Source organism: Pieris rapae, chromosome 10 (genome assembly GCF_905147795.1).
Source record: "Pieris rapae chromosome 10, ilPieRapa1.1, whole genome shotgun sequence".
Lineage (NCBI taxonomy): Eukaryota > Metazoa > Arthropoda > Insecta > Lepidoptera > Pieridae > Pieris > Pieris rapae.
This window is the reverse complement of record NC_059518.1, coordinates 8,537,107-8,560,674: the sequence shown is the minus strand read 5'-3', so window position 1 is coordinate 8,560,674 and position 23,568 is coordinate 8,537,107. Positions and strand designations below refer to the sequence as shown.

At 36.4% G+C, this 23,568-nt stretch overlaps 1 protein-coding gene and 1 long non-coding RNA gene across 6 annotated transcripts in view; one reads left to right on the top strand and one right to left on the bottom strand.

The window, feature by feature from the left end:
- Nucleotides 1–16,759, top strand: part of LOC110994033 (transcription factor GATA-6) — a 28,091-nt gene extending 11,332 nt beyond the window's left edge. For 2 of the 5 annotated variants that reach the window (XM_022260507.2, XM_022260509.2), the window contains exons 2-8: nucleotides 1,507–1,780; nucleotides 7,613–7,907; nucleotides 8,617–8,680; nucleotides 13,360–13,565; nucleotides 14,351–14,515; nucleotides 14,606–14,777; nucleotides 15,021–16,759. In XM_022260507.2, coding sequence (XP_022116199.1) covers nucleotides 1,507–1,780; nucleotides 7,613–7,907; nucleotides 8,617–8,680; nucleotides 13,360–13,565; nucleotides 14,351–14,515; nucleotides 14,606–14,777; nucleotides 15,021–15,286 — 1,442 coding nt within the window. In that variant the 3' untranslated portion in view covers nucleotides 15,287–16,759. Of the gene's footprint in view, nucleotides 1–1,015; nucleotides 1,184–1,506; nucleotides 1,781–7,612; nucleotides 7,908–8,616; nucleotides 8,681–13,359; nucleotides 13,566–13,679; nucleotides 13,802–14,350; nucleotides 14,516–14,605; nucleotides 14,778–15,020 lie in introns of those variants that run through there. The other 3 variants (XM_022260508.2, XM_022260506.2, XM_022260505.2) reach the window with 3 other exon arrangements.
- Nucleotides 16,372–20,801, bottom strand: LOC110994034. Its single transcript, XR_002600208.2, has 2 exons — nucleotides 19,645–20,801; nucleotides 16,372–17,068 (listed from the first exon to the last, which is right to left on the bottom strand). It is a non-coding gene; the product is annotated as an uncharacterized LOC110994034 (long non-coding RNA).
- Between the last annotated feature and the right edge of the window lie 2,767 nt (nucleotides 20,802–23,568).

The following is a 23,568-nucleotide window of genomic DNA, read 5'->3' as shown; positions in this document are numbered from 1 at the left end:
TACCATTTAATGAAAAACTACTTTGTGAGATTATGTCAAAAAGTAAGAATCAATGTAATATGTTGGTCTTCAGAATTGTAGTTGGTTAGTACGTATATATGAATAAAGTTATTTTGTGTTCATTAAACTACATGCAGGCAAGTCAGTATTTAGATATTAAAATAACCTACGTTTACGCTTAACAAAATACCTTTCCTATACAATACCTAGTATATATGCCACAGCCAACTAGCTTCATCAACCGTTCTATCAAATGTCTAGCCGTTTAACTTAACGGCGCCATTTGACTAGCGGCCTGAAAGATGTTCAGCCGGTTTATCAAACAGCGAGGCAAATTACTGTTACTTAAATTTAATTCCACCACCCTCAAACACGGAACATAACTCTTGAAATTGTCAATATGGCGTTGGAAAACCACAACTTTGATGGTGTTTTCAAAAGTTTTATGAAAAATAACAAGTAAGTACACTTGAAGAGTGTAGTGATAATAATAATGTCAATTTGACTGAAGCAATTTAATCTTAACATAAATATTTTGTAAGTAGGTATATCATGTTTCATCTTATTTATTTCTGTCAAATATTGACTCTAGGTACGAATGGCCTCAGCATTTGCCAGTTTATTAAATGTTGTAACAAACGGTACGGCTGAATATCTTTCAGGCCGGTAGTTAAACGGCGCTATTTAGTTAAAAGGCTAGGCTGTTAATTAAACAGCTAATTAGCTTGTTGGCTGCGACATATAAATTGTATATTTCTAGGACTAAGTTAGGAAATAGGACTACGATGCGAAACACAAAGAATTCACAATTGACATACGAAACAGACCGGTATGTAACGACTTAATAAAAACCATGTGAAAAGTAGTCCTAGAGATTTATTGTGAGTGATAACCGGTACAATGATAGGCGATAGGGCTGTGTTTGGCCGGAGTAGTCAATGGGAGAGGGTGGGCGGGGCGAGCGGTATACGAGGCGGGGCGGGGTGGGACTGTGCGCGCGCGCATCTCGCCGGCGCTCAGACGCCAGTTGACAAAGCGACGCTCAGCGCGCCGCACGTCTGCGAGTGACACATATACGACATGCTACACGAGACGTGGCTTGAGGCCTGCCGGCACCGCGGCCGAACCACCTACAACACCCTGGACGATTTCATTGCTGAGGTTAACAACAACGAACGTAAAGGTCAGTTCTTGTCCCGCCTCGCTAGCCAATGCGGCTGTTACACGTTATGTTGTTTACGAAATGTTACTTAGTTTAAAAGTGTTTACGTATTACGAATACCTATTGTTTTTTTATAACAACGTAATTTAACAACGCTGTATATATGGAGCATTTCCCTTCGTTTATGGCGAACTTGAACAATTTTTAATTTATATAGGTAGGCAGTAGGCACAGGTTCGATTGGTGGTCATATTATGATTGTGTAGTGAAGAGACAGTGCGGTAGTATTATGGTAGTGTGTGAGCCAATGGCGGGTGTGCTAAGCGTGTGTGCATGTGTTACAGAGGGCGCGGAGGGTACAGGAGGTGCGGAAGGCGCGGCGGGCGGGGGCGGGTCTCCGGGCGCGCGAAGCTATGAGGAACTGCGACCGCCAGTCGCGCGCGACATGCTGTCATACGCGCACCTGGAGGAGGCGCTGTTTAAGGCAGGGGGAGAATACATGCACCGCAGTCCCGACCTAACACCCTCGCCCGAACGCCGCGAGGATTCGTACCGCACGATGCACTACGAGCCCTACTCACCGCCGCCCGCGCCGCAACCTTATCACCACCTCGACAAGTGAGTACATATCGTTTAATCGTACATAAGCCTCGGAAGACCTTGAAGGCTCGTTATGTTAATTGAGGATAGTAGCTGATGGCAATACCGAAAGAATCGAGCAATACGAGCGATCGAAAAGTCTTAAAAATTTGACTCCAGTCGCGTTTCATTCAACCCTTTGAAACCTTTGCCAAAGAACAAGGAAATGAGTAATTTAGGTTTCGATGAGGTCATTAGGTCTGACACTAATTATTTTTATTATTATTCCAATTAAGTACAGAATTACAAGCGATTTTAAGCTATAACGTCTACTTCTAGACCAACTCTGTCTAGTGAAAAATAGTAGTAAAAAATAGTAGATCGTGAGTGTTACATAGCTGTATGTAACACTAACGATCTCTTCTTCTTTTACATCAGACTTACTATGAATAGTATCTAGGCATGGACCAGTTCAACCACCTGAGTTTGTAGTACACCGATTTTTAACAATTTTTGAATTTATAGGATAGGATAATAAAACAATTTGATTGATGAGGTATAGATTGATGAATTGGTAAAGAACGAATTTGCAATAGAGGCGTAGGCACAAATGAAATAACACGCCTAAAAACGTTTAATACACATGAATTCTTAAAAGAAGCTGGCTACATAATGAATGTTCAGCATAAAATTTTAATATGTTTTATCTTTCTCGATGCAATTTATACAAAAAATCACTACAAGTATAAATTATATGTTAAAAATATCTATTATTAACGTATAAGTCATTAAATATAGATGGTTAGTTATTTAATGATGTTGGTACTCCTGCCTTGAGACAACATCAAACACATTAGGAGATGTGACAAACAAACATAATTTAGATCTGCAGATAGCACTTCTATCAATTAAATTTTTTTAAAGAAAATTCTTGTTCCATTCCTATTAATAATTATTACGAATCCCAGATTATGAATGAAGAAATATGGCAACATTTCTATAGAAAAACTATGTTTCGAAGTTAGAAATAGTATTTTGATTTTTTGATTTTCAAATCCATTCCAAAGCTGGGCACAAAATTACCTGCACTTTACATAGACTGACTGCCTGAATATCTATATCTTTACCCTAATATATACACGATACATAATGTAAACCCTTCTATATAGATCATTCGTTTGTTTATAACTATTTGACGACCCGGGAAGTGAGATTACAACTTCGAGATGTGTATCTGCCTTTTGTATTTGGATTTGTGATTCGTAGATTGTACGATAAAGTGAGAGGTATGGGTTGCATTAATAAGATAAATTGAATCACAGTCAAATGTGAATAGTAGAATCAGGTTCTCGTTCACATTATTATGAAGCGAATATAAGTGAATGATTGTGGGAGATGGACAGATAGAGAGGTCGGACGGCAACCAAAGGGCGCAGGGATATCGCGGCTGCGATATGGAGCCGGCACTCCGTCTGGCAGGCTGCCAGATAGCGCCATATGCCTATCTCTCTATCACCTCTCTACGCTAATTGTAAACATACGCTCACTTCCGATAGCCTCACTCACGCGGTATTTTCGCACGTGTTTAACATGTGCAATCTTCTCATACTTGGTGGATTAATTAATTAGTCGATTGCGAAGAAGCCTTCGGGTGTAGAGCATGTTGCAATGGGTAGTACGTGCCTGCAGGGCGCGTTTCGACACGCCGCGGCGCACATTCCGCGCAGCGCACGTCCTACGTTGTTAGCTGCCTCCCGGAATTTTCCGTCTCTCGTTATCATTGTTCTATTACTCAATCCTTTTGGACCTCGAACCCTTCTTTATTTAATTATGCTTGTGACTTTGTTTAGACTCATTGAACGGCGCTGTATCTTCTATGCTGTGGTTTTTGTTTTAGCTCTGCGGTTTGGCAACAATTGAGATTTGATCGTTTTTATATTTAATAGATATGATCATCGTTAATACATTTTTTTTCATAGTTACAAACGATTCTACCCGTCCGGCGCGTATCAACTCTGTCGTTTCGCCATGATTGCCTACAATTATTAGAAACTATGTTAGTTTTAATAATTTTGTGATTTTTTGCATAAGTAGTTAGTATTTCCAGTCACCTAATAAGTCTCCTACTATCGCCGACAAATGTTTCAAAAAGTTTACAATTACAATTTATTCAAATTTAAAAATACTTTAGCATAATTTCAGGAAATCATTATAATTTATTTCATTAGAATTTCGGCTTAGGCAGACCAGTAAATAGTAATTATTGTCCTCGGTTATTATCGTTCGCCGCAATTAACTGCGCGACCACTCGTCCATGTGTGAGTGCTCACACACAAACAACGTTTTATTTAAAACATTTTATTTAATTGGCAATCTATTTTTGCTTGTTAATAGTTATATTACCAGAAACCGTATGTAGACATAAACATCCTTTATTCGTTTTGGGAGCGTATTTAAGTTTTTGCTTATTGTACTATCTTGTAATATATGTAACAAGCATTAGGGTATTCTATTTTTGCAAATGGGTCTGTCAAGCTCTTCTAATGAGTTATCTTATCAGGTAAAGAGCTTACATTACTCACAATGTTTTGTGCAAGCTGGCAGAGCCTTGCTGACTCAACGTTTTAAAGATTAGTGGCCATAGTTTAGATTACGAACAATTACTTAATGACTGTGTCTTAGTAAATATTTTGTTTTTTTTAACTAGCTAACATTATGTCTACAACCCTGTTAATGGTACTAATTAACGCAAGAAATAAAAGGTTTAATATTAATAATAAACAAAAGTTTATGGCTGGGTTTCAAGTGTTGGTGAGATGTTGGGACGACAAACAATCTTGTTTGACGATGCAAGCATTAATTTATAGCAAACGTTCTAAGTAGTTAAGCAAACGACCCTCGAGATCGGTGCAAATACAAGTCGCAGGCGCAGCCCCGGCCCAGGAAACGGAAAGAAAAAGTAAAGTTGTTTGCCAAGTCGCGAGTCAAGACGAAATGCGTCAACTCGTCGATAATGTGATGTCGGCGCCAACGGCTCGTTAAGATAGCCAAAATCTTATCCAAAGGAGCTTACGATCAGGGAATGAAACTTACGCCAGATCTATATTCGTCTCCTTATCGTTTCGTATTTGGAATTTTCCTTATTTTAATTGCCAATGCAAATAAATCATAATAATTAGAGGAAAATATTGAGGGGATATAACAAACACTAATGATGTGACAAATATAATAACGACTGGTCACAGTCAAGGGTCACGGGTCACGAAGACTCTGCCCGGCCTCGGATCATATCCAAATTTGTCCTCTTTATTTACGGCGTCGAGTGACATCTTAAGTGTCTCGAAACGACTTGTTTGTATAGGCTCTTAGGACTGGGATTATAGCCCTGCGCAAATATCGCCCGACGCGCGCTCTCACAATTTTTTTCAGCCATTCGTTATCCTTTGTTTTGAATTCTAAATTCAAAATTGATGTGAGACTCTACAAACTCTTTCGGTACTACATCTCGTTAGCTAATGTAATGTGATAACGTGGGTTAACACTGTCCGCGGGGAGTCAACCGGAAGTGCGGACACGTGCAAAGACACGGGCCAACACTGGACATATCCTGTTGGTAATACGGGCAGTCACACGTGTTAACAGTGCTTCGACAACTGCAGTTTTGTCATCGCCTGACTGAAAATGTACATTATCGGTTTGTAATTCCGCCAGAGCCGTATCGTATAGCTCATAACTATAAAGTTTAGTGCGTAAGGGAAAACAATAGAAGTGAACGGTCGTGCGAGTAGGGCACTGGGTTCCGGGTTCTCATGTTACCGCGTTATATGGACGTGTTTATGCTTATCTTGCCCAGCTGACTACCACTCATCACGAGGAAATGTTTGGTACGATAACATGGTCCCCTTGTCACGCCTTTTGGGGAACCGTGTTGCCTAATCGTCTCGTTGCCTGGCAACAAGTAGCGGTAGATGGTAGTAACTTTAGTGAGTCTTGTAATTATGGTGGCATGTTGACGCAGTCGTTAAACTGTACCTAATACATGCAAGCAGGTCGAGGTAAGCGGGGTGAGGGAGGGGGGCATGTTCCGGGCCATTAGCCGCGCACTACATCCCATAGTGAGCTGCGGTAGTAAGCAAGTTGGCGTTGTAATTACTTATAACATAAGCACAAGTACAGTTTCATGCTAACATACATAGGGCGTAGGATCTAGGACCATCCAGTTAATTCAGTAACGTACTGAACTATATCTGATATCGACGCTGCGATGATGTTACACAGTAGGATTCTTTTTTATTATATGGAAACGAAATGAATTTGAAAGAGCAAGGTCTGATTGTCATGTTTCACAGCGTAAAACTGTAAAAGCAAACTTAGACGTTTTAAGTGTAGTCAAATCGCGAATTTGTCTGTCTTGTCAGATTTGTATATTTAAATCTTATAAAAGACTTAAATATAATTACAAATCTCACGTTCAATTCTTTCTGTTTTGCAGAATTGAGATTGATTTAATAATCTAACGATGCTCTGTGCTTAGCGTGTATAATACATATTTTTGAACATATTCTTTAACTGTCACAATCTTCGCATATTATAGATACGATGGGCTCGATTTCTTTCACAATAAAAGCTGTCAAAAGAGAGATAATCAACTTTTATAAGAATACAATATATACGATATTTGGGTCCTATGTCATGCGAGAGCTGTACATAAAAACTTCCTGATACATATAGATACATACTTTTTATATATTATAGTATATTACCTTAATTCTAATTTATTACTGTCTGTGAATCTATCTAGGTGTAATAAACGAAAAACAAGTTTTAAAGAAAATTGTAATATCGAAATAATGAACATATTTATTACAATAGCGAAGATAGTTAATGGTACTTGCAAATATGTAAATTGTCAATGTCATTAATGAAATTTATGGTTTTTACTTTTACAAATTTTAAGTAAACTTAAACATTCGTTAAAGCAACTAGAATTGTCTAATATAATGTCATTTGTCCTTAAAGAGGAATACAATATAATACATGTGTCAATGGTAATTTTCTTAATATTATTTCTATATAATAATTATAAGAATTTAGAATCTACCCTTTTTTTACAATTTCTATTAAAACAAGATTTTTTTTAAATAGATTAATATAACATACAAGGTATTTATCTATTTACATGTAATTTCTTGTTCTTCTTGCAATTAATAAATTAAGATCCCTTTGGCGTTTATAAAAACGATGCAGAATTGAAGTTTAATTAAATACAGTTTAATTTCTTATAAGTATATACGAAATATTATCTTTTAAATTGCCCTGAATAATTGTTGTTCATTAATATGTATTTTACAAGTCTGCATTGTATCTGGTTTCTTTTTTATTTCAGTGAATTAAGTTAATATAATAATTAGTACACATTTTAAGCAAAAACAACCAACTGCCAGACATTTTAATTTTAATATTTACCGCAATCGACTGCGACCACATACAAACAACATTTAGTATATTTAACAAATACCTTATAACATTATGAAAGCTTATTTCATATTAAGACTCCATTTTTGAAGATTCTTGACCCCCCCTCGATTGTCCTTGATTCTTCTGTACCAAAAAGTAAAACGTTTCGTTACCACCCAGGTACTTATTACACCTTAAAGTTGTCATTTAAGTGATGTAAAGTATCGGAAAGTCGAAAATAATATTACATATTAATAACTAATAATATTAACAATAACGCATAACTCAAACCCCGCCTCGTTTTAATCGTTACGTAATACGCTCCCTCACAATGCAAACTATTTTACTGAAATTACAATTATTTCAAATGTCTTATTCTAGTATGTTATTTAATAGTAAGACACTTATCTACAGCGGCGTAGCGGAGAGCAGCGTAAGCAGCGGTGCGGCGTATGCACGCTGCGGTGGTTACGCCAGTGGCAGCACGACGTACTACAGCAGTGGCGGAGAACTTGGACAACCACAAACATGGGGTGGTTCATCACCCGTCTATTGTGGGAGCACTGTGCTTGGTGATTATGTGGAAGGCGAAAGTGGAGGTGAACCCGCCAGTGGTGGTACGCTTCCCGCTTTTAGTGCGCGCTTCGGAGGTGGCTTTGCCTCCACGTCACGCGCTCCCGCCACAGCCCCTGCTACCTACTCGCAGCCCGTAAGTACCTATCATAGTCATAGTCATAATATCTTTATTCATTTCGGTAAACATGTACACTTATGAACGTCAAGAAAAACAAATTAAATTAATCGTAAATTTACATTTACCACCAGTTCGCAAGTCAAGGGCGTAGAGCGGGTAAGAAGAACTGGACTATCCTTTACCTGTACGACCTCAAACTCAAATCTTTATTGCATTCCTTATATTTTACACGTGACACTTTATAATTTATTACAATAAGAACCTTGGTTAGGCACATCAATGTTGTGAGCGGCTCCACTACATTTATATTCTTACAAGATACTTGTTTGGCTTCACTTTGCGAAAAGGAGAATGTACTTAACTTAATAAACTTAACTTTTATAAAAGCGATTAATGTCTATCGGTCAGGTACTCTGTAACAGTGTAATAACATTTCTGATTTGGATTTTTATATATTTTTATTGAAAAGGATTCATGTAATCCCAATCTGGACGTAGGTGGAACCAGTTGGCTTTTACGAGGTCTCAGAGAGAAAAGGGCTCTTGTATCTTCCCTTTTTTAAACATATCAGGATATTTACGAATTTACATGCTTACAGTATATATATGCTGTGTAGGATAAGGACATTGTTCAGAATGCCATTAGGCTTGCATGAGTCAGTATTTCCTAACCTTATACGGTAATGTTTGAGTGTGTGAGTGAGAAGTATCGTGTTATGTTGCAGGAGCTTTGGCGTGTCGAATGCAGCTATAGACCTCAGCTATCCGCCGCCGCAAGTCTTTCTGCCAGTAAGTACAGAACACACAAAAACAATATAAGATAATTCAACTATTATGCATTATTGCCTAATACATGCCAAAAATACCGTTACTTTTCGAGCGAATCGTTAGCCAGTTAAGTATCTTTTAACTATCATTGATTTGAGTTCATATCAATTTTAGATTACCGACATTTTAATTAAATAATTATGATTTCTACAATTAACTACGACCGAGTATTCGTAACTGGTAAACACTGTATCTTAAGTCAGGTAATAAAATTATTTTATGTATGTTCGAATGAATTTAATGTTAATAGTTTTCAGTGTTATATAACTCTGGTGTAATCGTTACAGAGAAATACAACCTTGTTAACGACATGATTTCACAAACACATAGACCATGTATAAAGTACTGTCTTGTTTCATCTGAGCCTAAATCAAATTAGCTATTGCTTTTACGCGGACGACATTTAAGCCACATGCTGATTAATTCACACACAAATAAAAGCAGGTGCATGCACAAGTTAATAGGCTTGTTAGCAAGCAATAGAACGAAGCAGTGTTTGAAGTTTCTAATAGATTCGTAGATTAACAATTAAAATATAATAATGACATTTTGTGGTAAATAAAATCATGTTTAAAAAACAATTTTCATAACCAACTTATGAGATCAGGCACTTCTCATTAGAATTTTACGCGATATAACAGAAAAAAACACTATCTATCCAGAGCTTAATATAAATCGGGTGTGGACTGATAAATTTTAAAAGAGCGGAAGTTTAAACTGAATTGTTAATCACCTTTATAATAAAATAAAATAACTTTATTATGAAACATAAGATAGACAGGTATCACTTATTCCACGTCATTTGAACCTGTAGGCATCCCTACTTATCGGCAAAATTTTTGGTGCGTAATCCGCTATTTTGCTAGCAATTTTTAGCCTATTGTAAAATACAAAATTTGAAGTGAACTTATATTGTATTTTTATTATTTTTTATGTTTTAATTACATGTTTCCCATAAATGTCATGTATTTTAGAAGCTATATATATCTTTAATTTTAAATTAAGAAGCTAAATATAGCTTTAAACATATACTATAGATAAATCATTAAAATGTAGTAAACTTTAAAAAAATATATAGAATAACACTTTAATATAATTCTTGAAAAACACACCACAAAATTGTAACACATATACAGATTTTGTGACACTACTGATAACCCGAGAATGCTATGATAATAGTTTTTAAATGCTGTTTGGGGAGGAGCATAATGTCAGGGGTCAGAAAAAGATAGACCGCGATATCTCAAACGATATTTTACTAAGATCATAGATAAGTGCACACTTAAACCGTCATCCATCTTCAAAAGTGTTAATATTTTGTGGCCCATAAAATATTTATTGGTTTTCGTGAAATAGTTCACACAAAAAGTGCCCGCCGAACTTGAGAGGCAAAAAAATACTTGTTTTCCGGATTTTTTTTTAATTTTCGATCTGTTTTGAACATATTTAAATATATTAAGCTGAATGAATAGAATCAATCTACGAAATTACAGCGCAGATAACAATATAGTAGTAGTGTAGATTTTTTTTTAAAGAAATATGATTGCATTGAAAAGAGAGAAGAAGAGAAGAAGTATTACCATGTCTAAAACTCGTAATATTGTTTTTTAACCCAAATCGAACCTTATAGGTTATTTCGCAAATCTGCTAAGCACTTACTTGAACCATATATTAGGTATAGTATAAATAAATAAACCTTTTTTTTATATTAATTCAACAAAAAATATTAATTATTTTCTATTCTTTCCCGCCGTTTAATGGTTGTATATATGTAAAATAGTACATACATAAAAGATTTGCTACAAATAAGATTGATAAATTTCTTAATATGTCGTAAAAATTGTAATAATGAAATACGATAAATGAAGCATGTTGTTGGAAGCGCACGAATGTTACGTGATTGTAACGAAAACAAAGTGATGTAGCCGCGATAATAATGTGTGTGTATGTATGTATGGGTCGTGTTTGCTTAGGCCTCGCGACAAATAACGCCTGTCCGATGTCCGAGCATTAAAATCGCATTCTGGATAAGGCACGTGCCGCAAACAGGATGACAAACCGCCCGCGCCTTTGTCCACACCTCGACTTCTAAAAGAAAGGAAAGAACACATTTATTGACTTAAATACATGTCGCACACACGCACACAAGTGTATGTCGAACATTAGTTTTAAATACCATCATTCGTAGAATTAAACGTTCCACGCATTACAAATGCTAAAATTAAAATAGCTTCAATTACGTTTCATTTTAAAATAGTTAATCATCATATGATTTGTTTACACTACAATTTATTCATTTTGGATTTCGATGTTTTTTCTTTGTCAATAAATGCGTCACGTGATATACATATATTATATACCTAGGTGATGTAAGGTGTAAGTTGAAAATTATACATTCGACGTATTCTAGTTAATAGTCAGGCCATGCAAGTCGGACAGAGTAATTAGCGGCGACGTTTACCGAACATTAGTTCCGCACCTTATCGCGGAGAGAGCCCGCGCGTGACGTCACCGGCGCTGACGCATGTCTTTTGTTCACCTAAACTCATAGAAACATAGTGTTACATTAACATATTAAATTTTAATTAGACACATTAATTAAATTTTCCCACACAAAATATAATATTTAAATTTCTTAACGAACATAGTAAACGTAATAAAATTTTATTAAAACGAATTTAAAAAGTTTGCTTGCTGTGGCAGCGTAATTTTAACGATGGCAGCATTTCCTCGGTGTATTGCAATACTAATTCTATGATTGAAGAAAGCACCAACGATAATTAATTTAAAATTTACATATCCACTGTTTTAAGACCTAATATGACAGACGAAAAGAAGACAAACAGATCTGTTTCGTTCTGTTTGACTTCTTTTTGTGCCTGTCCACTACTGGCGGTTGTCCGTCAGTCTCGCGAAACGTGTCTTTGTGTGCCAGATACGCAGCGACTCTCGCGCAGTCACAATACCAGTCTGCAAAGTCATGATTTATCCTTCTACCAACACGCTGTTCACCCAGAATTTGACCCATTATATGTAATAAAAAGAGATGGTACCAGTCATGGTTAATTCAAGTTCAATGCATTATAAAAATTCTATTACAATTTATAATACAGTTTCCACAGCGCACAATGAAGAATATTTCAAATGATTATTTTATATCAATTTGTCGTAAAATAAAAACAAAAATTAAGATAAAAAATTATAATAATAAGTATCGCAATACAGCGACGCAATCCTGCGTTAAACGTACGCTTTACGCACCAAACTTTTTAAATTTGTTTGGATTTAAATTTTAATTATTTCTATTATTACTTTGTAGGTTAAAAAATTGTAAATACTGTATTCTTGATTGTAATAAGATAAAAAATATGATTTTGGAATCACTCATCGATCGATTTTGAAATGATAGTAATTTAATATTGAGCTGTTATCAGCGCACATGGCCGTGGTCGCATATGGCCCGTATCTGATGCATTTAATAACAATAATTAAGATAGTATTTCGGTAAAAATAGATAGTTTTTTAGCTTCGTCCAACATGCGGCCCTTTATCAACTATTGTAATTTAACTAACTAGTCTATGGTGCACAGCCGGGTATACAACCTAGCCTGAGTCAACTTGTCAAAATTATCTTTATAGTTAAGTCAATACTACTTTAAAGTATACACTTGATTTATACTGTACCTACTTGACAATCGATTTACGTTCTTGTATTGATGGTATATTATATATTATTATTAATATTATTATATTATTAATATTATTATATATTATCCAAAATAACTACTAGTCACGTTCCGCGTTTAATAATTAATTTTTATTATAAACAGTCGAGTGTTCTGGGAAATATTTCCGTGTGAGGTGAGCTAGGTATCGCCGGATCACAGTAATGCGACACCGGCCCATTGCTCTCAACGGACGGATGTGACGTACATTTTACGTACCTCCAAAGTACACAAAGTCCATGTTACTCACCGCTATTGCCAACATTACTAATGATATTGAATCATAAAATGATTTTTAAAGAATCAAAGGACTTAGTACTTATAAGCATTGTAAGCAAGTTGGTTGTGTGCAGTAATAGCTTCCTGGTCGCGCTTGCAATGAATGAAGCACGCGCGGCCTTGCACACACACAAACACACATACATACAGGTCCATTGTCAGGGCCAAGTTCGACGACACTAACATAAACAATTGCAAGTCGCGCCGCTGATCAAGCAGTTTTAGTTCTCTCTATGGGTCAGTTATGATTTTAGCTTACCTATGCTTTCTAGTAAACTAGATATCCCGTCTAACTTCCATATTCACATTGTCCAAGCTGTATAAAATTGTATTGTTATCATATATTAATAACGCTGAAAATAATGCACGTTATATTCGTCGAACAAACATTACATTTATTAAAAAGGCATCAGGATATATTTTGTTTTTTTTTGCTTAGAAATTATTTTGATAATATTTGCTGAATAAGGTTTTTGTAAGACTAAATTAGGCAGTTACTAAAACTTCTGAACCTAAGTAATAAGTAGAAATAAGCTGGCGAATGGCTGCGTGAGCGTAATGTGGAGATGTATGTATGACGCTCGGTGGGCCGGTGAGCCGGAGGTCTGGTGGGCGGTAAACTCTGGTATCGCGCAGTGGAGCTGGCGGAGGTGGTGACGGATAGCCGAGAGTGCGTCAACTGCGGCGCCGTGCACACACCGCTGTGGCGCCGCGACGGCACTGGCCACTACCTGTGCAACGCGTGCGGCCTCTACAACAAGATGAACGGCATGAACCGGCCGCTGAAGCAGCCCCGGCGGCTGGTACGTCAGCGGCACGCGGCGCATCCCCCCGCCCCCGACGTACGCAGCCACAGCTCCACTAACCCGCCGCCCGCCACTCACCTCCCGCTCCCGCGATGAAATCCGCGCCCGCCGAGCGTCCTTTCGTGTCCTTGACACTTGTCTTCCTTGCAGTGGCCGAGGGGGCGCCGCCGGGCGCGGATTTCTACAAGAGCTTCCTGTATAACGGCGCCGCCGCCGCGCCGCTCTGCGCGCCCGCGCTCTCCGCCCAACCCGACTACAAACAGAAGAAAGGGGTAGGTGTGCGGAGAATTCCCTCCCTCCGATGTCCTTCGTCCCTTCGGTCCCACAAAAACGTTCCAGATCCGTACTTTCCCCTTGTCCCTGACCTCACGCTTACTAACATAAGTCATTGCTTGCTCCAACATACATAATGCATGATTATATACTTCGTATCAGAATTCTAAACTATAAATTTGTTGACTAACAACCATCAGTCCTTCATTGGCTTTGACATTTTACTAAACCCATTATTGTGGCTAATTCCGCTAAGAGAAACACTCTGACCAATTGGTTATTTTATTATTAATATTACTTAAGGTCTAAAACAAAAAAAAAACAATTTTCGTGTTCAGAAAATATTGACTCTTTGACTTCATGTTGGTATGCAAAATCTACTGGACTGTATCAGGGAGGTATAACTTAGACTTCTTTATGTTCGTCATCACCGACACAGAACGAAACCAAAAAGCTTGATTAAAGAGGTTAACAGATTAAAATGGTCACGTAGTGTTTTTCTGGCGGATGGTATTTCTGTGTATTAAGAAAATTTTGTGTGTGTGCAGATGGGTACCAAGCGGCCAGGTATGTCGTGCAGCAACTGCCAAACCACTACCACGTCATTGTGGCGTCGCAACGCTCACGGTGAGACAGTTTGTAACGCTTGTGGGCTTTATTACAAACTGCACAACATCCCACGCCCCATCGCCATGAAGAAAGACTCAATACAGGTATTTACAAGTACCCGCAAAAACTAAAGACGTTAGTTGGGAGTTCACTAGTGAGAAGTGATATTTAATGTGACCGTCAAATGTTTTCAGACTCGAAAGCGCAAACCCAAGAACAGTATGAAGGCGGAACGTCACTTAAGCAAGAGCATAGTGCACGCGGTGCAACACGCCCCCCGCGCCCACCCTCCTCACACCGCACACTCGCCGCACAATTCGCAAGCGCAACACTCTATGCCGTCTTCCGTCGAAGTTAAAAACAACTGTTAGTTTTTTCAATTATTTTTATAACTGTGACTGTGATACTGTTACTATGGTAAAAGTATTGAACAGTACGTAAAGTAGAATGCCATAAGTCACTCATTAAAAAGTTTTAGTCACATCTAAGATTTTAAATTGCTCGAGAACAACCTGACCGTGCAAATCTTGTTTCTTATAAAAACATTTTCCATTTTTATGTATTATACGGGAAAGATTAGATCAATTTAAAAATGTATCGTTTTCACAGGGCTGACGGAAAGGTTGATGTCGGCTATACAAACGCAGGATATCAAGCAAGAGCGTGAGGTGAAAATAGAGAACTACGGCTATGGCGGTCCCGTAAAGGTTGAAGAACCGCCACCGGCGCACGCGCACTACGCGCCGCCGTTGCACGCACACACGCACGCCCACGCGCACACACACGCGCACACACACAAGGAGTACTACGAGGAGGCGGCGTATACGCACGCAGCGGACCCCGAACGGCCCACCGTTGTGTCCCTGGGCAGCTGAGCTCCTCGCCCCTCCCAACGCACAGAACAAACTCACGGAATCTCCGCGATAGAATCTCACTCGCTTAGTATCCTTAAGGTATCTTCCGCTGCGTGATTCGTGTTATTCTCGCAAAAGTGGTCCTTAATTTATTTCCAATAGGGTTGACACAAAACGTGTCTATAGTGTAGTCGTAGTGGAGTCGCTAGTTGACCAAATAATGACAGTGCGCCATGGCAGTACTGGCGTATCAGTCCAAACAACTTTTAGTTACTATTGCTTACAGATGACTGTAAAATGCCTGCTCTATTTTAATATAACAATGATAATGTAATCCCACTAGTTACTTATTTGTAAGTAATCGTTACCAAAATAATGTAATTAAATTGAGACTGCGAAACATTCCTAAGATGAATTCCTAATTCGTTTATAAATTTTATAATTAATTTTAGAGGCTACTAAGTACAATAAATAGGTGACCTTCATGACTTCATGTGTGCATTCCACGAATTTATTATATAAGATTATACACGTTATTCTATAGTAATAATTATTAATTTTATTCCTGTTGATGTTCGCTCAATTGTTGAATGAATGTGTTCATATTGTAGTTTTAAGCTCAAAAAGTATGTAAACGTTCCTTAGAAATATATTATGGTTTTAAATTATATTGACACGACATGATTAATTTATATTAATTTAATGTCATAAAATTTTTTCAAATGATTTTCACGGTTGGAACAACAGGGCCTCTAGAAAAAAAATACTAGCGAAAATAAAAGATGGTCCATTTTTAATAAAATTTAATATTACGTTCCCGGGTGCCTGTCGCAAAGTATATTTGTATAGAGGCAGATATTTGTTGAATCACTAAGCGAGCTCATAAACCAAAGTTATTTTAATAGTTGGTTTTAACTTTCTGTTGTATAAATAAATTTTTTTAATATTAGTTACTATACTTTGTTTTAAGCTAGATAACAAAGGTGCAAATGTATTTTGACATAATAATTTAAATTTAAAATATTACAAAATATCTCGTTTCTTTACAATGTCTCTTTTATTTAGTGCCGATTCAGAATGACCCCGAATAACTTTTTAAGCTGTGCACTATGTACTATGAGATGCTGTAAATGAAATATACATATTTATATAATCAAGTGTTAATCCAGTGGTAACATCGAAGAGATCTGAAGCCTCTCTGAATGCGAACCGAATTCTATATTTTATTAGAGATATATTTTATAAAAGATTTACCTGTATGTTTAATACCGACCTAAAATGAATCAAACTCCATAAATGCTAATTCTAATTAGTATCAACTAGTTTTATATTGTTACCGGTAGATGGCTCTGTACGTTATAATGCAGTTACAGATGCCCGCTTTGTCGAAGAGGCAAATTTTAGTATAGAATTTTATTATATTGTTTTTGTACATAATATTAGTTATTATAATTTTATCAAATTGTCTTATAATAAACTCCAATACCTACGAAACAAACTTTTTTTTTAATCTGATTAGTTTAAGTTTTTATCAATATTTACTTATTTATTAAGGAAACTGAACAGATACATATCTATACAGTAAAACATAAAATCAATACATTGGACGTACCGACAAAAATTTTCACTGATAAAAAAATATGACACCACAAAATTTATAAATTAGCACATGGGCAAATATTCTGTTAGCTATAATAAAGAAGAAAGATACAAGTCTTAGGACATTTCTTAAACGCTGTAGAGGAGTGCGAATCCAAAGTAGAACACATCCTGTGAATAGGCTCACGGCGTCCAATGTTGGTTCTGGGAGTCAGAAGGTTAAAAGTTTATCATTAAACCATAAAAAGTTAGTTCATGTACGCCTATTTTTTTAATAGTGACACAATCTATCAATTTAATACAGATGATTAGTAGTAATAACAATATAAAAATGATGGATCAAAACAAAATTACCTAATTGAATAGTAATCAATTTATTATTTCAACAAATAAGGTTCACTTAAGTATAACTGTAAGTGAATTTAAAATATCCCAATTAATTTTGGTAACCTTATTTACTCTTATAAACGTCAGTAAAAAAGTTTACATTTACTGCCAGTTCTCGAATCAAGGGCGTAATCGGACGAGAAGAACTGGCAATAAACACTCCGTCTCTCTTTTAAATATTTAAATAAATCTGTAAATAATTTGGTATAATGTGTGGCGCATAAACCACAGTCAATCCTTAGATTTTATAAATTAAAGTCTTTCAGCCACACTATAGCCACAATATCTGTCGTCATTCTGAAAGTGAGATTGGAAAACTGCTGAACAGAAGTAAACCAATTCATTATGGTTTTATAGAAAGTTCCTGAAAGACGGTTTCAGCAACTAAGTGATTGATTTGGAAAAGGGTGACATCCTTGATACATCGTATAAGCCATAAGGTATAGCACCAATGGTATACTGAACGTGTATGTCTTGAGTTGTTTTGTTAACTAACCTATATTGACACACTAACTAAACCCGAATTGTAAATAACTGTAACTAAAACTACATCTATACTAATATTATAAAGAGGAAAGGTTTGATTTTTTGTTTGTTTGTATGAATTGAATAGGCTCCGAAACTACTTGGCAGATTTGAAAAATTCTTTCACTGTTGGAAAGCTACATCATTCCTGAGTGACATAGGCTATATTTCATTTTCTAAAAAAATAGGCATCCTTACTAAAATTACGATAACATTAACATTTGTTTATTATTTGATACAATTCTAACAGATGGCGCTGAGTTAAAGGTAGTTTAGTTTAGGTCCGTGTCGTGGTACCAACGTTTCACATAAGTTCTCCTACGGTTTCCCTTGATTAATTTACTACTATGTAATATAACAAAAACCTTAGCCACAGCAACGCTTGGCCGAGTCTGCTATATATTATATAATATGAAATTATTATTATAAAGATGGTATTGTGCTCAATTTTCTAAGTAATGGTCAACTGGTTGAGAACTGATGTTGTTGCAACCGGAGTAATTCGCATATAAGTAAGAGATAATCTTTTATTTATTTCACAGAACAAATTAAAAAGTATTCAACATGACAGCAGGATCGTAAGATAAGTAAAAAATATAATAATAAAGAGATTACACATTACGAAACTACTGATAATTATAATGAAATATACAACAAGCTTAAGGAAAAAATAACAATAGTTTTAATTCATTTTTAAATAAAACATTAGAGAAGTTCGTAAACAGATCAGGATTCGTGTAGGAATCAAGTTAGGAAGACATTTAAGATGCTACAACGTTTTAAACATGGGCCTCTTATATTTGAATCTGTTAAGTAATCATTTGTTTCTTTTCTATCTATCTCTATAGTCAAGTAGATCAGCTTTCTGTGCCTGACATACGCTGTCGACGTTTTTGGGTTTAAGGCATGCGGTTTCCTGACGATGTTTTCTTCAACGTACGAATGCGAATGCAAGCAGCGAATGCTAAATGCGCACGGAAAGAAAAGTTTATTGAAGTACAAGCTTGGTGTCAAACCTAGCACCTCATGGATGAGAGTCTAGTTGGCCTCTAGCCAAGACTCAGCGCTCTCTGGATATAAAACAATTGTTTGACGAATAAATCATATAAAAAATAGTTCTGCGTGTACTACTTAATTTGCTGCTATATAATTCCTTTTGTAGCCATATCTTTAGGTAATATTTTAACCCACACTGCTCTAAAAATTACACTTGCATACATATGAAAAAATAAATGCGTCGTATTGTTAGCTGAAAAAGCCTTTTGAACGCGTTATATATAACTTTTATAATGAACTTTGCAGAGGTGATGAAGCTGGACCTCTCACCTGAAAAACACGAAAACTAAACGCTATTATATACTGACACACTTATCTAATCGGTTCATTGCACCGTTTTAATTAAACTCCTCTCTCTCTCTCTTACGTTAGCGTAAACACTTGATAGAAAGAGAAGAAAGCGCTCTAAGATTTTGTAATTTGTGATAGTAAAAATCTCTTGTCAAATAACGCATTTGTAAATTCCTTAAACGTGCAAACTTTTACCGACGGCTATTTACAACCAAAAGAATTAACAGCAATATGGTTTGAAATTATTCAATTTTTATGTGACTCAAAGTTTGATATATAACAATAAATTATATATTTGAAATAGCAGATTATTTTAGCCACAAAGCCGTATTTCCATTTGTCATTGTTTACCTCATTTTCTTTCCACGAATGACCTCAAAAACACCTTTTAAACTGAAACTAAAAGGAACATTGAAAGCTATGGCAAATTATTGTAAATAGTATTATCGTGTTTATTGTGCTAGCACTTCGGTGTTCCAGTTTACGGCACAGGTACCTAGAGGTGAGTACGTGTTACCTACCTACTCTTTGTCATTGTGTAAGCACTCAAGAGCGCTGAAACGTGGGGATTGCGTGATACACCGTTCTTGAAATTCCGCTGCGGTGGTGCGGGGTGGGGTAGAGGGGACAGTGAAACAATATGGCCGCTTATCGCGTCACGTGTCGTTGACGCCCCGCGCGTCTCTCACCCACTCACTCCAACACTTTATTAGCTTTTCACGGAAAATATTCGACGAAAAAAACAAGTGATAACATCATGATGAGGTCGAGCGGCGCCCATCAATAATCCGCGGACGTATCGAGGGCTTATCGGATCGGCGGACACTCCGCCCCGGCCCCACGCCCCGCACCCACACAAGAGCACAATCACACACGGAATTACACAAAATGCAGACGAGTCACCAGCTCTCGAAAGCTGGTCTCCCGCAACAGGCGCTGCTCGTGTCGGGGCAGCCAGTATAATGAGGAGACGAGCTCTCGTAATCAAATCTGTGGGACTTGTATCTGATAATTACTCCGTATCAGGGATAGTGCCGTCATATCACGGCTTCATATCGTCGCTTGAGGGACGAGGCGGGGGGAGACGATGACACGTCGCCGTTCCCTACAAATATTTGCCCGCGCCGGCGCTGTTTGCTCCCCTTATCACCCCGCAGTCGTCCCGGCCGCGGCAGCAGCCGGCCTAGCCCGCTCTCAACGCCGCCAGCTCCGCTACACGCTCTATCTGTTAGATACGATTATCAAATCTCGAAGATAACCAGCACATTAACGCCTAGTTAAGATAAACAAGATAGCAGTTTGCATATCTTAGACAAGCCACTGCTGGGGGGGTGGGGTCATTGAACTTGACTGTTCTACATGCGAGCACAGTTCACCAGATCTATTACTGCCTATAACACGCGTTTGCATCTTAGTTATGTATCCAAAAGCAAAAGTCGCATTTACTGTAACGAGATTAAAATGTCTCTATTTTCATATTGTCCTCTCTCAGTACACCACTGAATACAAAACATTACAACACCTCAAATGTGTGTCAGTCGCGTACCTTTCTTTAGTTTGCTGAATAGATACCGCTACGTCTATAAAAAGACACAAAGTATAATTAACTATCTATTTATCTCACTATTTTGTAATGATATCGTAAAGATACGTGGACATTTATCTCATTATCACTGGAATTACGTGCATTGATGATTCAGGCATGAATTAAGTTAATTTTTGATCGTATGTTAATCGTAAATACAGATCATTATATTATATATATATATATATATATATACGGACAAATTATAAGAGAATTTCAACAATAACGCTATCAAAAATGTCGTTTGAATCCTAGTTATTTTATGCATGAAATGCCTTCAATTTAGTTTTCGTATTTTTATCTTATTATTCATATTTTATGGTTGGTATTTTATGATGTATGTACTAGCAAAGGGCAAACACCATACACGTTATGAATTATGATAGATAACATCAATGTACTGTAAACAGCGGAACGGGCTGGTTAACAGTTGTATACTCGTAATATTAAAACTAGGAATTTGTTTTTAAAGTGTATAGCAAAAATATAAAATCATTGATCTGTCAATAAAACTGATGCTGATAATCTTGTTTATACGAAGATATTGACAGTAGACAGGCGACTGTCACCTTATCACACACTTCATCAATTATCAATACACATCTGATATTTGCGATATGCAACTAACATTTTCTTTAGAAACTATTTTTTAAGTTCTGTCTCTGTAACAGAAACAATGATTATTTTACGTGTGACATTAAATTAGGTATTGTATGAAATATTTCCCAGAAGGAAGTAGCGTCATTGTTTAAACACATTTCGTAGAAAAAAACGCGGAATGACGATTCATATCAACTAAAAATGGTATCGCAATAACCAGAAATCTACTTAAATTTTCTTTTTTCTTTAAATTTCTATTAGCTCTCTTTAAGCACAGAAAGAGATCGCTTATAAGCGATAAATTCCGTTGCAATCACATTTTTATTACCTATTTTATTATATACCTAGTATTCAAACATTTTTCGTAAAGTTCGTAAAGCCTAAAGAAAGGTGTCTAAACGAGATCAAAAACAAGAGCAGTATCGTTTTATTTCTGTAATCAGTGTGATAATTACTGATAAGATGATTGCACCGATGTAACGAGTCTAAACCTAAACTGTGAGACATTTTAGTGAGAATATTATGAGCCTGCAACACGACCGTAAGGCGTAGATAAGCATTGATCTCGGACGTGAGTCAGGCTGATATACTGATATCGCGACAAGTGTCGATAACATAATATATTGGATATTCATATCTTTTATTTATTTGGCTTATATTGCTATAAGTTTTGACAGCGTTGCCTAGCGAAAAAATACGTCTATATTACGATACAAAGATTTCCAGTTGCTACGAACGCTTGCTACGTAGTTGTGTAGCGGCGTAGAACGTAGCCGAATTTTTTTGCTCTCCAATTATGAATTGGGGTTGGTGGTTCTTTGGTTTTCTCCTGTGATAGGCACAGGAGAAAACAAAAGAATGTATACCACATAACTAATATAGGGCAGAAAACGTTAATAAACTAATTATTTCTTCTATGTTGTTTGTTCAGCTTAATATGAGTTTATTTACCGATAAAGTCCTTTGTTCAATGAAATGTATAAAAATATATGTCTGATAGACAGCAATGTATAGAAACATATTTTCTTAGATTAATTTTTAAAGTCTGCCAAACTGAATGCCAATGGAGACTTCTGCAACTTACAGACAACAGCAACTTGAGACTCTCTTCGGCTCTTCTTCTCTTCTTCGAGAGATTTACGCAGTTCGATAGTTTGCGAGTTACAGAGGGAAAACAAATCGTTGGATTTGCCTCCCCTAAAACCATAAAATCTTATAAAAGTAAAGATGTTAATTGCAGATGGGTGAAGAAAAAGCCTTAAGAAGGTTTTAATAAAACGATAAGTTATTAATTGGATCATTCATTTTATTCGTGTTAGCGATAATAATTTAAACGGTTATCTCACATAAAATCACTGAGATTCGTCGCTTAGATATCAAAAACCCCGACAGCTATTTAAGAATTTTATTTTATTCCTATTTTATCTTCCTAGAATTTTCACAAAACAGACAGAGAATGCTTCGAATTATTAGAAAGGCACGGTGCTTCTTCACGTTCACGTTCAGAGTTTATTTAACAAGCTACCATAAAATTTAATTAAATATAATATAATCTACGTAAATGTGTGTATTGTGGCGTTTCGCAATATTTTTGTCATAGCTGGTGTGGTGTTTTTTTAAAGTGACATTCTAACTGATTTGGATTTTACTTTAAAAGCAGTTTTGTTCAGACCGTCCCGGATATAATGGGAATATTTTGAATAACGCTGATTTAAATATTAAAAAATGTCATTTTTTCAGTCATCAGTATTATATGACAGGACTAAACCTCATAAAATATAGATAAGCTTAGTGCTGTCGCTTTTCATCACAGCCCAAACACAGTTTGACTGAGTGAGACAAACGATTAGTTTAGTTACTACATTAGACACAGTAGGTCTCTAGATACTTTACAGTATTCCCCCTTCCACTAAAGTTCTAATTACCCCATATTACAAGTATTAGTAACTAGTATTAGTACTCAATGCATGAAAAGTTTTATAGTATCGATACTATGACTGACGGCCTCTAAACTATTAAGCTGATTTTACCCTATATGAAAGTGAAATCTTGCGATCTAAACGTATTTTACAATGTATGCATATTATACACTGGTGCTTGTTAAGCAGTGATCTTTAAGATAGTAAAAAAATAGAAAAGTAATTTTCAAGTACCTACTTTCCAAGTTTTGCTCGAGCCTATTGGGTTTTGGCCAAGAAAAATCTTCATTCAATCCCATCCTTGCTGTCTTGTTCTTGATTAACGCATGGTAGGATGAAAG